The sequence below is a fragment of the Ranitomeya imitator genome, chromosome 2 (assembly GCF_032444005.1).
Source record: "Ranitomeya imitator isolate aRanImi1 chromosome 2, aRanImi1.pri, whole genome shotgun sequence".
Classification (NCBI taxonomy): Eukaryota; Metazoa; Chordata; class Amphibia; order Anura; family Dendrobatidae; genus Ranitomeya; species Ranitomeya imitator.
Genome location: NC_091283.1, coordinates 802054558 through 802068574, shown reverse-complemented (window position 1 = coordinate 802068574; position 14017 = coordinate 802054558). Strand labels below are relative to the sequence as shown.

Genomic DNA, 14017 nt, shown 5'->3' with positions numbered 1-14017 from the left:
CAGGAAAAAAATGGACTAATGCCCTAAAATGCCCAAACTTGGAGCACGCGGATATATGAGGCCTGTCACGGAAATACCACACTGCCAAATATATGGCCTGTATTTTTTTTAAATGCAAAATAGTGCTGTATATAAGTAGTCACAGAAAGGAAAAAAATGGACTAATGCCCTAAAATGCCCAAACTTGGAGCACGCGGATATATGAGGCCTGTCACAGAAATACCACACTGCCAAATATATGGCCTGTATTTTTTTATGCAAAATAGTGCTATATATAAGTAGAGTAACAGACACCAAAACAGTGGAAAATCGGCCGAAAATGCCCAAATTTGGAGCACGCAGATATATGAAGCTTTTTTTTTTGATGAATTTAAACCCCCCCAAAAAAAGAGTGGCACAAGGCTACCACACAGAACTATGCTACTGCGGAAATTTGATTTTCCAAAAACAGATACACCAGGACTCAGTCTGACCTAACAGACTGTATTAATGTGTTTTTTGCTTTTTGGTGAATGCAAACGAACAAAATTTGACCAAGGCTGGCACAGAGAACTATGCTACGTATGCCTGAGGCAGTGTACTATAGGAAGTGTGGATTAAATCCGCGCTGCCGTAAATAATGATGAGGTTTCATTTGGTAGTAGACTTAAAACAGTGGTTCATTCAACGCGTTTCAGGGCTCTTGTACTTGGACAATGTACTGGCAATGTTTAAGTATATGTCAGATTCAAAAAACAGCGCCAAGCAATCAAATGACGTCTAATGTCAAAGTTCATGGAAAACAGACGATTAACAAATCTTTACACCAGGGAAATTCACATATAATCAATCATATATTAAAAATTACTACATTAGTTACAAATCTGTTCTTCTTTTTCAGGATTTAAGAAAAAGAAAACAATATAGAAATAAAAAGTGAACAAAAAAACAACTAGAGCTGAAAGAATTTCGTCAAGAACCTATGGAGCAGAGTGTTCATATACCAGAGTCGGCTACGAAGAGCTCAGGCTACTGGGTCCAACCATAAGTTTTCTGGGATTTGTTAGGTGATTAGTGTTTCCTTGTTAGGTTGAACTACCACTGTGAACTATAATTAAAATATCCTTTTAATTAATCGTCTTAGAAAATATATTATTAAAATGTTATTAAATGATTAAATTGTGTGCATCATTTAATTAATCAGTTCAACAAATTTAAAACACTATTATACCTATCAGGGGTGAGGAAGGGTGGACTTATTCCATTCATTACTGAAAGTCGAGGCATGATAACCCACCAGTACCAATCTCTCAGCTGAAAAACCAGCAACACAGTGGAAACGAGTTCCGAAATGAGCACATTGCCACTCAGTGCAGAAAAAAAGGCAAACCAGAGGGGAGGAAAAAAGGAAAGATAATTTATCCATAGTAAATACCCACATATACAGAGAACAATCTATGTGGGGACATCATTCATAGATCACATCACTTTCCTGTTTTTTGAGATTAACATAATTCAAGTGGAATTTTACACCCTGAAAGAAAATATCTATTTATATACATATATATATGCATATACATACACTCATATACACATATATATACATACACCCACGCATACATTTGCGCCTTCGCTGTAGAAGTCAATAATTAATAAACAATAAGCCATCAAAAGTATTAATTTAGAGGAAAAAACAAGGGAAAAAGGTATATTCTTTTACCTTTCAGTGATTGAAGATCCAAAACAGCGTTTAAAACTGTAGTAACTTAAAATCAGTTTTTTTTTAAACACGAAAAAAGAAGATCCATCTATCTACGGAAAAGACAGAAGCATTTCTGTCTGCAAGAGGAAGAGCCGAAGCCGAAAGCCGACACACCGCTCAAAGAAGGCAGCCTCAGAAGAAAGGCAGGTTCGTAACCAGGGCAGGCAAGGGGTGACGGGGAGAGAATAAATCAGCACTTACAAAAATAAACACTAAGTCATATTGCACGACTCGTTAAAGGGTTGATTGTGACTTGTAGGATCGCTACTTCCAACAGGTGGCGCTATAGAGTTAAGTCCTCTTTTTCTCAGAAGAGGCAATTTGCATATTATATTTCCCAGAGGAGCATTGCATGGCGAATAAGCCTCCTTACCTTGACAAGCCAGAGATGGTATGTCACTCTCCATAAGGAGAAATGATACCCCTTAGACCCCAGTCCAGAGCCTCTCACCTAGCCAAATCAGTTCTCATGCTTCGCACTGATGAGGGCCAACAGCCCGAAACACTGTCTGGGAATTGAGATTCTGATTTGGCTTTAATCCTAAGTCATATTGCACGACTCGTTAAAGGGTTGATTGTGACTTGCAGGATCGCTACTTCCAACAGGTGGCGCTATAGAGTCCTCTTTTTCTCAGAAGAGGCAATTTGCATATAAAAATAAACACAGCACTTACAAAAATAAATTCAAAGCCTAATCCTCAGTAGTATTTGAAAGGAGTCGGGCAGATGTCAAATAAATCACTATAGCGGAGTTTTTTAGACTTCAGCTGGCCCAGATAGACATTTAAACATCATTTGAAGCAAGACTTTTAGTATTCTTATTAAAAAAAAGTACAGTAATAAGATGTATTAAAATGTAGATCTATAAATTTATAAATAATTATAAATATCAATATGTAGTTATTTATCACTTTTCGTGAAGGGACTGGATTGCAGAAGGCTTGGCCTCAAATATTTTTAATAATAAAGAAAAAAACTTTTGGAGTATAAAAAATCCCAGTATTCCATTTTTCTACCATCTCCCGAAAATACATAAACATATTCAGAACCCTCCGGGCAGAGCCATTATTGCGGGTGTTAATTCACTGACTTCTAATCTGGCACAATATATTGACAGAATTATGCTTAGGCTAGGGTCACATTGCGTTATGTGACCGCGTTTAACGGACTACGTTACACCGCGGCATAACGCGGTGTAACATAGTCTGTTAATGCCGCCATTGCCTGTAATGGCGAACGCATCGCTAGTGCACGCCCACATTGGGCGTGTGTTAGCGATGTGCCGCCATTTGAGTGCTTTCTTGCAGCGTTCGCGGTCCGTTCCTCGCTAGCGCAGATTGGGGATCTGCGCTAGCGGGATCGGTTAATGCGATCCTTTTGGGACATTGCGTTAGCGCAGTCCGTAGCGCTATGCGCTAAACGGACTGCCCGAATGCAATGTGGCCCTAGCCTAACACATGTTTTTGACCTAAACAGTCATCTGCGGGATTCTACCCATTTGTTGTGATGATAATTGGCAGAAATATATTATTTTTTATAGAAGATTTATAGATGATCTGATTTTCATATGGGACAATACTGACCACAATATTGAGAATTTTATCCAACAGTTAAATTCTAACAACTGGGGTCTTTCCTTTTACATCCTTTATAATGAAACTTCTATTAATTTGTTGGATGTTACTCTATATATTAAAAACGAAAACATTTCCAGTAAAACATTTTTTAAAGAAGTCAACACTAATGGCTATATACTTTATAGCAGTGGACATTGTTCAAAATGGTTAAAAAACATTCCTAATAACCAATTTCGTCGCATCAGAAAAAATTGTACAACTGATTCCGATTATAAAGAACAATCTGATGTTTTAAGAAAAAAAGTTTTCTGCCCAAAATTATCTCACCTACAGGTCCTTCTCAAAAAATTAGCATATAGTGTTAAATTTCATTATTTACCATAATGTAATGATTACAATTAAACTTTCATATATTATAGATTCATTATCCACCAACTGAAATTTGTCAGGTCTTTTATTGTTTTAATACTGATGATTTTGGCATACAACTCCTGATAACCCAAAAAACCTGTCTCAATAAATTAGCATATCAAGAAAAGGTTCTCTAAACGACCTATTACCCTAATCTTCTGAATCAACTAATTAACTCTAAACACATGCAAAAGATACCTGAGGCTTTTATAAACTCCCTGCCTGGTTCATTACTCAAAACCCCCATCATGGGTAAGACTAGCGACCTGACAGATGTCAAGAATGCCATCATTGACACCCTCAAGCAAGAGGGTAAGACCCAGAAAGAAATTTCTCAACAAATAGGCTGTTCCCAGAGTGCTGTATCAAGGCACCTCAATGGTAAGTCTGTTGGAAGGAAACAATGTGGCAGAAAACGCTGTACAACGAGAAGAGGAGACCGGACCCTGAGGAAGATTGTGGAGAAGGACCGATTCCAGACCTTGGGGAACCTGAGGAAGCAGTGGACTGAGTCTGGTGTGGAAACATCCAGAGCCACCGTGCACAGGCGTGTGCAGGAAATGGGCTACAGGTGCCGCATTCCCCAGGTAAAGCCACTTTTGAACCATAAACAGCAGCAGAGGCGCCTGACCTGGGCTACAGAGAAGCAGCACTGGACTGTTGCTAAGTGGTCCCAAGTACTTTTTTCTGATGAAAGCAAATTTTGCATGTCATTCGGAAATCAAGGTGCCAGAGTCTGGAGGAAGACTGGGGAGAAGGAAATGCCAAAATGCCTGAAGTCCAGTGTCAAGTACCCACAGTCAGTGATGGTGTGGGGTGCCATGTCAGCTGCTGGTGTTGGTCCACTGTGTTTCATCAAGGGCAGGGTCAATGCAGCTAGCTATCAGGAGATTTTGGAGCACTTCATGCTTCCATCGGCTGAAATGCTTTATGGAGATGAAGATTTCATTTTTCAGCACGACCTGGCACCTGCTCACAGTGCCAAAACCACTGGTAAATGGTTTACTGACCATGGTATTACTGTGCTCAATTGGCCTGCCAACTCTCCTGACCTGAACCCCATAGAGAATCTGTGGGATATTGTGAAGAGAAAGTTGAGAGACGCAAGACCCAACACTCTGGATGAGCTTAAGGCCGCTATTGAAGCATCCTGGGCCTCCATAACATCTCAGCAGTGTCACAGGCTGATTGCCTCCATGCCACGCCGCATTGAAGCAGTCATTTCTGCCAAAGGATTCCCGACCAAGTATTGAGTGCATAACTGAACATTATTATTTGTTGGTTTTTTTGTTTGTTATTAAAAAACACTTTTATTTGATTGGATGGGTGAAATATGCTAATTTATTGAGACAGGTTTTTTGGGTTATCAGGAGTTGTATGCCAAAATCATCAGTATTAAAACAATAAAAGACCTGACAAATTTCAGTTGGTGGATAATGAATCTATAATATATGAAAGTTTAATTGTAATCATTACATTATGGTAAATAATGAAGTTTAACACTATATGCTAATTTTTTGAAAAGGACCTGTATTTAGTCAGACAAGCCTTCAAAAACTCTATGTCATTAAATCAGAAGACATTATTAGAAAGTAGAATCAAAACTCCTGCTGATAAAAAATCCATGTTGAACTTTATAACACAGTTCAGTAATGAGCACAGAGAGATACGGGATATTTTGCAGAAGAACTGGCACATTTTGCTGAATGATCCTGTATTGAGTAAAATTCTGCCCAGAAACCCTGCGCTTACTTTCCGGAGAGCCCCTACCATTAGAAACTTGATAGCTCCTAGTCGATTGAAGCCCTGTACAAATTTAATTAACAACCATGTCACTAATTCAGTCAAAGGCATTTATAAATGCGGCTCAAGAAATTGTCTTTGCTGTCAAAGCATAAATCATAGAGCAGACAGCATCACATCATTTTCTACTAAAGAAAAATGTTTGATTCCTTTTTTTCTGAACTGCAATTCTGATTATGTGATCTACGTTATTGAATGTCCGTGTGGTAAGCAGTACGTTGAAAGAACGACCCAGCCATTACATTTACGACTAAACGCACATCAACACAATATTAAAAAAGGACTTCTAACTCATGGTTTATCTGGACACTATACTTTAGTACATAACAAATGTTTCAGTTCTCTAAAAATTAGCCTTACCGATCAGCTAAGGTTCCTAATAGATCCATGAAATTGAATAGAAAAGAGGTGTATTGGATATATAAATTAGGGAGTCGGAAACCGCAAGGTCTGAATGAAATCACCGAAGTATTTATTTAAACTTGGCAGTTTCTCTGTATAGAATTATTTTATATTCTGGTATCCTTATATTTATGAATTCACTGAATTTAATGTGTGCAGTCCCTTCACGAAAAGTGCTAAATAGCTACATATTGATATTTTTATTTATTTATATATTCATAGATCTACATTTTAATACATCTTATTACTGTACTTTGTTTTTAATAAGAATACTAAAAGTCTTGCTTCATATGATGTGTAAATGTCTATCTGGGCCGGCTGAAGTCTAGCACACACGTCAGGATTTCTGGCAGAAATTTTGCTGACAAAGAAACGGACATTTCTGCCAGAAATCCGCATGCGTTTTTTTTTTATGGTTTTGATGCGTTTTTTTGCGCTTTTTTGTGTTTTTTCCAAATGCATAGAATAGCGGGAAAAACGCGAAAAACCCCGCAAAATTAATGAACATGTTGCTTTTTTTTTTTACCGCGATGCATCTTTTTTTGCGGAAAAAAACGCATCATGTGCACAAAAAAATAGCAGAATGCATTCTAAATGATAGGATGCATATAACGTATGCGTTTTTAATGAGTTTTTATAGCGTTTTTATCGTGAAAAAACACGAAAAAAACCCTAAAAAACTCTGCTATTGGGATTTATTTGACATCTGCCCCACTCCTTTCAGATACTACTGAGGATTAAGCTTTGAATTTATTTTTGTAAGTGCTGATTTATTCTCTCCCCGGGCCGTCACCCCTTGCCTGCCCTGGTTACGAACCTGCCTTTCTTCTGAGGCTGCCTTCTTTGAGCGGTGTGTCGGCTTTCGGCTTTGGCTCTTCCTCTTGCAGACAGAAATGCTTCTGTCTTTTCCGTAGATAGATGGATCTTCTTTTTTCTCGTTTAAAAAAAACAAACTGATTTTAAGTTACTACAGTTTTAAACGCTGTTTTGGATCCTCAATCACTGAAAGGTAAAAGAATATACCTTTTTCCCTTGTTTTTTCCTCTAAATTAATACTTTTGATGGCTTATTGTTTATTAATTATTGACTTCTACAGCGAAGGTGCAAATGTATGCGTGGGTGTATATATATATATATATATATGTGTATATGAGTGTATGTATATGCATATATATGTATATAAATAAATATTTTCTTTCAGGGTGTAAAATTCCATCCGAAATATTTTAATCTCAAAAAACAGGAGAGTGATGTGATCTATGAATGATGTCCCCATATAGATTGTTCTCTGTATATGTGGGTATTTACTATGGATAAATTATCTTTCCTTTTTTCCTCCCCTCTGGTTTGCCTTTTTTCTGCACTGAGTGGCAATGTGCTCATTTCGGAACTCGTTTCTAGTGTTGAGCGACCTTTACTTTTATAGGATCGGGTCGGGTTTCACGAAACCCGACTTTTTCAAAAGTCGGGTCGAGTGAAATCGGCCGATCCTATAAAAAAGTCGGGGTCGGCCGAAACCTGAAACCCAATGCAGTGCATTGGGTTTCCATGGTTCCCAGGGTCTGAAGGAGCGGAAACTCTCCTTCAGGCCCTGCGATCCATATTTTAGTGTAAAATAAAGAATTAAAATAAAAAATATCACAATACTTACCCTCTGACGCGCCCTGGTACTAACCGGGAACCTTCCTTCCTTAGAATCAGCCTTCCAGGACCTTGCGGTGACGTCGCGGCTTGTGATTGGCCGCGCGGTCGCCCATGTGACCGCTCGCGAGACCAATCACAAGCCGCGACGTCACCGCGACGTCACCGAAGGTCCTGGAAGGGCTGATTCTTAGGAAGGAAGGCTGCCGGAAAGAAGCAGGGCGCGTCCGAGGGTGAGTGTATTCCTATTAGGTATATACTCACCCTCGGTCGCGCCCTGCTTCTTTTCGGCAGCCTTCCTTCCTAAGAATCAGCCCTTCCAGGACCTTCGGTGACGTCGCGGCTTGTGATTGGTCGCGCGAGCGGTCACATGGGCGGCCGCGCAGCCCTGGAAGGGCTGATTCTTAGGAAGGAAGGCTGCCGGAAAGAAGCAGGGCGCGTCCGAGGGTGAGTGTATTCCTATTAGGTATATACTCACCCTCGGACGCGCCCTGCTTCTTTCCGGCAGCCTTCCTTCCTAAGAATCAGCCCTTCCAGGACCTTCGGTGACGTCGCGGTGACGTCGCGGCTTGTGATTCGTCGCGCCAGCGGTCACATGGGCGGCCGCGCGGCCAATCACAAGCCGCGATGTCTCGTGACATCACCGCAAGGTCCTGGAAGGCTGATTCTAAGGAAGGAAGGTTCCCGGTTAGTACCAGGGCGCGTCAGAGGGTAAGTATTGCGATATTTTTTATTTTAATTCTTTATTTTACACTTAAATCTGAATTCCGATACCAATTCCCGATATCTTAAACATATCGGGAATCGGTATCGGAATTCCGATTCTAGATTCAAAAGATCGCCGACTTCATGGCCGACCCCACACAGGGGTCGGGTCGGGTTTCATGAAACCCGACCTTGCCAAAAGTCGGCAACTTTTGAAAATTTTCGACCCGTTTCGCTCAACCCTACTCGTTTCCACTGTGTTGCTGGTTTTTCAGCTGAGAGATTATACTGGTGGGTTATCATGCCTCGACTTTCAGTAATGAATGGAATAAGTCCACCCTTCCTCACCCCTGATAGGTATAATAGTGTTTTAAATTTGTTGAACTGGTTAATTAAATAATGCACACAATTAAATCATTTAATAACATTTTAATAATATATTTTTTAAGACAAATAATAAAAAGGATATTTTAATTATAGTTCACAGTGGTAGTTCAACCTAACAAGGAAACACTAATCACCTAACAAATCCCAGAAAATGTATGGTTGGACCCAATAGCCTGAGCTCTTCGTAGCCGACTCTGGTATATGAACACTCTGCTCCATAGGTTCTTGACGAAATTCTTTCAGCTCTAGTTGTTTTTTGTTCATTTTTTATTTCTATATTGTTTTCTTTTTCTTAAATCCCTGAAAAAGAAGAACCGATTTGTAACTAATGTAGTAATTTTTAATATATGATTGATTATAGGTGAATTTCCCTGGTGTAAAAATTTGTTAATCGTCTGTTTTCCATGAACTTTGACATTAGACGTCATTTGATTGCTTGGCGCCGTTTTTTGAATCTGACATATACGTAAACATTGCCAGTACATTGTCCAAGTACAAGAGCCCTGAAACGCGTTGAATAAACCACTGTTTTAAGTCTACTACCAACTGAAACCTCATCATTATTTACGGCAGTGCGGATTTAATCCACACTTCCCATAGTACACTGCTTCATATGGTCGGTGACCGGCTTGTGGATCTGCGGCAGCCGAAATCTTTACATGCCTGCTTTTAGCTTCACCAGGTGAGTGATTTTCTTGGTGATTCCTCCATTCTTTTGTGAGATAAGACCATATTTGCGCTTTGTGTCTCCCTTCTTCCCTTCAAATACGTATGCCTGAGGAAATACGATTTTTCAGCAAATGAAACACTAGCCCTCGTCCTGACATACCAGACTGTATTAATTTTTTTTTTCGGCTTTTGGGTGAATTTATATTAAAAAAAAAAAAAAATAGTAGAACAAGGCTTAGGCTAGGGGCACATTGCGTTAGGGCAGTCCGTTTAGCGCATAGCACTACGGACAGCGCTAACGCAATGTTCCAAAAGGGATCACGTTAGCTGATACCGCTAGCGCAGATCTACCGATATGCGCTAGTGAGGAATAGACCGCGAATGCTGCAAGCAGCGTTTGCGGTCCGTCACTCAAATGATGGCACATCTCTAGCGCACGCCCAATGTGGGCGTGCGCTAGCGATGCATTCGCGATTACAGGCTATGGCGGTGTTAACGGACTACGTTACACCGCGTTATGCTGTAATGTAGTCCGTTAAATGCGGTCACATAAAGCAATGTGACCCTAGCCTAACACACACAACAATGCTACGAATGCCTGACAAACTATGATTTTTAAACAGATGCACCAGGCCTCAGTCTAATATAACAGACTGTATATTTTTTGGGGGTTGTGAATTTTTGGAAAAAAAAAAAAAAGAGAACTGCAACTAGGTAAAAAGTAAATAAGCAGCAGCAGACAGTTATGGAGCTTTGGGAGGGATGCAGTGGGAGCAATGGACTCCCATACAGTGCCTGCAGGCCTTGCACTGATGTGGATATGCTGTCCCCTGCCTACCTATCACTGCAATATCAGGACCCACGGATTAGCCCTAAAAAGGACTGTTGGTTTCTCCGGAGTTGTGGAATTTACAGTTGAAGACCTACACGAACTATGAAAACCATGATTCTGACCCTCTCGGCAGCAGCTCTCCCTACTCTCGCTGAAGCCGGAGCAGAATGCGGCGAGCAGGGCGGCGCCAGGTCTCTTATACTCGGGATGATGCTGTGCGGCCAAAGAAATCATTGCACGACCACAACAAAGATGGCTGCGGCGTTTCATGGCCTGGCAGACAATCCCTGCAGTGTGATTGGGTCTCTAATGTCCGCCAAAATACTGGGTGGAGACATCAGTTACCGCCGAATAATCCCGGAAATGCTCAATACCCGCCGAGTACACTGAGTACACTGATACTCGGGATAGTAACGAGTAGTGGCGAGCACGTTCGCTCATCACTAAGCATTTGCTGTACATGTACGGTACAAGTTAGAAGTGGGTGTATGGAGCAATATCAGAGACTGAGCCCAAACCATATCCAGCAGACAATGATTATGATACACAGGAAGGATCGGCCTCTAACATCAGCGTGTGGAGCTGAGCTCACAGTGCAGACGAAAACTTTTACTTCTTATGTATTGTTTTTCATGTTTAATAATATGCTTTCCGAAATGACAAATAATTATGATTTTCCTTTTTTCTGCTTTATTTTCCAACTGTTTTATCCAGCTACTACTACTGCTACTACTACTACTGCTACTACTACTACTACTACTGGTAAGTTATAATGAAGTATTAATTTCTAACTGTACTGTATTAAAGCATTTATATAATGTACTCTGTTTTTAATATAGTCAGAATTATGATTTCTAAACTCTAAGTACCTAAGTTTTCATTTTCCTTTTAATCTACGTAAGAACAGGACATCTTTTACCAACATTTTGCTACTACATTTCATGTAGGGGCAGGGACACTGATTCCAACGCTGTGTCCATTACTTGATTGCTTGCTGCAGTTTTGATAAAATCCCTTTTTTATCTGCTGCAGATCTACCAGTTTTCTGAATGTTGAGGTCTGTGTAACCCAGCCCCCACCTCTGATTGGCCACTGTGTTTTTTTGTTTTTAAATACAAATGGAAGTGTGTTTTGTCATATTTCAAATAAAGGACTTTATTGTGGCTGTGTGTTTATTTACTATATGACTATAAGAGTAGTAATGGATAGGCATTAGGGTTGAGCGAAACGGGTCGACCATTTTCAGAAGTCGCCGACTTTTGGCAAAGCCAGGTTTCATAAAACCCGACCCGACCCCTGTGTGGGGTCGGCCATGAGGTCGTCGATCTTCTGAATCTGGTATCGGAATTCCGATACCGAGTTCCGATATGTTTGCAATATTGGAAATCGGTATCGGAATCCATATTTAAGTGTTAAATAAAGAATTAAAATAAAAAATATTGCTATACTTACCCTCTGACGCACCCTGGTACTAACCGGCAGCCTTCCTTCCTTAGAATCAGCACGTGAAGGACCTTAGATGACGTCGCGGCTTGTGATTGGTCGCGCGACGGCCCATGTGACCGCTCACGCGACCAATCACAAGCCGCGACGTCACCGAAGGTCCTTCAAGCGCTGATTCTTAGGAAGGAAGGCTGCCGGAAAGAAGCAGGGCGCGTCCGAGGGTGAGTATATACCTAATAGGAATATACTCACCCTCGGACGCGCCCTGCTTCTTTCCGGCAGCCTTCCTTCCTAAGAATCAGCGCTTGAAGGACCTTCCGTGACGTCGCGGCTTGTGATTGGTCGCGTGAGCGGTCACATGGGCGGTCGCGCGACCAATCACAAGCCGCGACATCATCTAAGGTCCTTCACGCGCTGATTCTAAGGAAGGAAGGCTGCCGGTTAGTACCAGGGCGCGTCAGAGGGTAAGTATAGCAATATTTTTTATTTTAATTCTTTATTTTACACCTAAATATGGATCCCAGGGACTGAAGGAGAGTTTCCTCTCCTTCAGACCCTGGGAACCATTAGAAACCCAATGCACTGCATTGGGTTTCGTGTTTCGGCCGACCCCGACCCCGACTTTTTTATAGGATCAGCCAATTTCACTCGACCCGACTTTTGAAAAAGTCGGGTTTCGTGAAACCCGACCCGATCCTATAAAAGTAAAAGTCGCTCAACCCTAATAGGCATATTATAGACACCTCTCTATCGCTAAGCCGTGGGCTTGATGTCACCAGACAACACAAAGGTGACATTAACCCCAGAAGTATGAACCCCACTTGCCACTGCTAAAGGGCAAGTGGGAAGAGTTGGGCAAAGCACGGTGGCTCAGTGGATAGTACTGCATCCTTGCAGTGCTAGGGTCCTGGGTTCAAATCCCACTAAGGACAACATCTGCAAGGAGTTTGTATGTTCTTCCCGTGTTTGTGTGGGTTTTCTCCCACATTCCAAAGACATATAGATAGGGCATTTTGATTGTTAGCCCCATCGGGGACAGCGATAATAATGTGTGCAAACTGTAAAGTGCTGCAGAATATGTTAGGGCTATATAAAAATAAAGATTATTATTATTATAAAGCACCAAAATTGGTGCATCTAATAGATGAACCTCTTCTTGTTGGCTGCAGGCTGCTATTTTTAGGCTGGGGGAGTCAATATCCATGGCCCCTTACCAGCCTGAGAATTCCGGCCCCCTGCTGTCTTCTTTAACAAGGCCGGTTGTCAAAATTTGGGGGGACTCCATACCTTTTTTTAAATTATTTATTTAAACAATTAAAAAATATGGCTTGGGGACCCCTCTATTCTTGATAACCAGCCTTGCTGACAGCTGAGGGTTGCAGCCCCCAGCTGCGAGTTTTGCCTGGCTGGTTAAAAAAAATCCAGGAGGACCAACACCAGATTTTTCATTTATTTTGTGTTGTCACCATTATTAGCAGCAGCAGGTGTAGGTTGATGGGAGTAATAGTCCAAAAGCCTCCGCCTGCTGTCTTTGTTCTCATTTGAATACAACTCTCATCATTCTCCCCTGCTTGTGCTGATCGCTGGCAGAGCAAAGGAGAATGATGAGAGTCGTCTTACTGTACCGTGCTTACTGTACCGCTGCTTTCTTGGTGCCAGATGTGTGGTACTGATGCAGCGCATGGGCGGCACACGGTTGGCACACGTGTGCCATGCTTATTACACAAATGGACACAAAGATACTGACATCTCCGGTACCATTTCTTTCCGGTACCAGAAATATCAGTACGTGTGAAACCGGCCCCAGAATGTAAGTAGGATGCTATAGAAGAAGCTTGGGAGCGAAACGCGCCTCGGTGCGAGGGGGGAATCGCTGGATCACCCGCATTCTCTGCATCACTGGTCACTATTACGGCTCCATAGCTCAGGTAACATGTATTTTTATTGTTAATCACATAGAATCTGGATAAATTGATTGTTTCTGGTTATAAGGTGATTTTGGGTATAAAAATTAGTGGATGCCATTAGCACTGTGTTACTATATGAATCATTATAATACCCTATCACTTCTACTGACTTTGCCACTGTATTACCATGAAACCCTTTTTAGGTTATATCTTGATTGTTCACTTCAGACAATTATTTTGAATAATCCTGTGTTTTTGATCTGTGGGTAGATCTGTTTTGGTTCCCCTTCAGGGTATTTCTACGTATTAATGATCTGTCCTTTGTTTTTAATAAGTAATTTAATACATATTATGTTTTATAATTGAATTTTGGTTCTCTTCATTTTTGCCCTTGTATGCATGGCTCCTTATCCCCTATCCTTGCATGCATGTTTCCTATTAAAAAAAGCAAACTTCCTATCACCTTCCTGCGCGCCCTTGAGGCATCTTGTTCTGGAAA

The 14017-nt window shown here is 41.1% G+C and overlaps 1 protein-coding gene across 1 annotated transcript in view; it reads left to right on the top strand.

Moving 5' to 3' along the window:
* The window catches only part of LOC138665858 (alpha-tectorin-like), a 58645-nt gene extending 57493 nt beyond the window's left edge, over nt 1-1152 (top strand). Inside the window, exon 7 of the mRNA XM_069753761.1 lies at nt 881-1152. Within this exon, the coding sequence (XP_069609862.1) occupies nt 881-906 (26 nt within the window). The 3' untranslated portion in view covers nt 907-1152. The remainder of the gene's footprint in view (nt 1-880) is intronic.
* The last annotated feature ends 12865 nt before the right edge of the window (nt 1153-14017 follow it).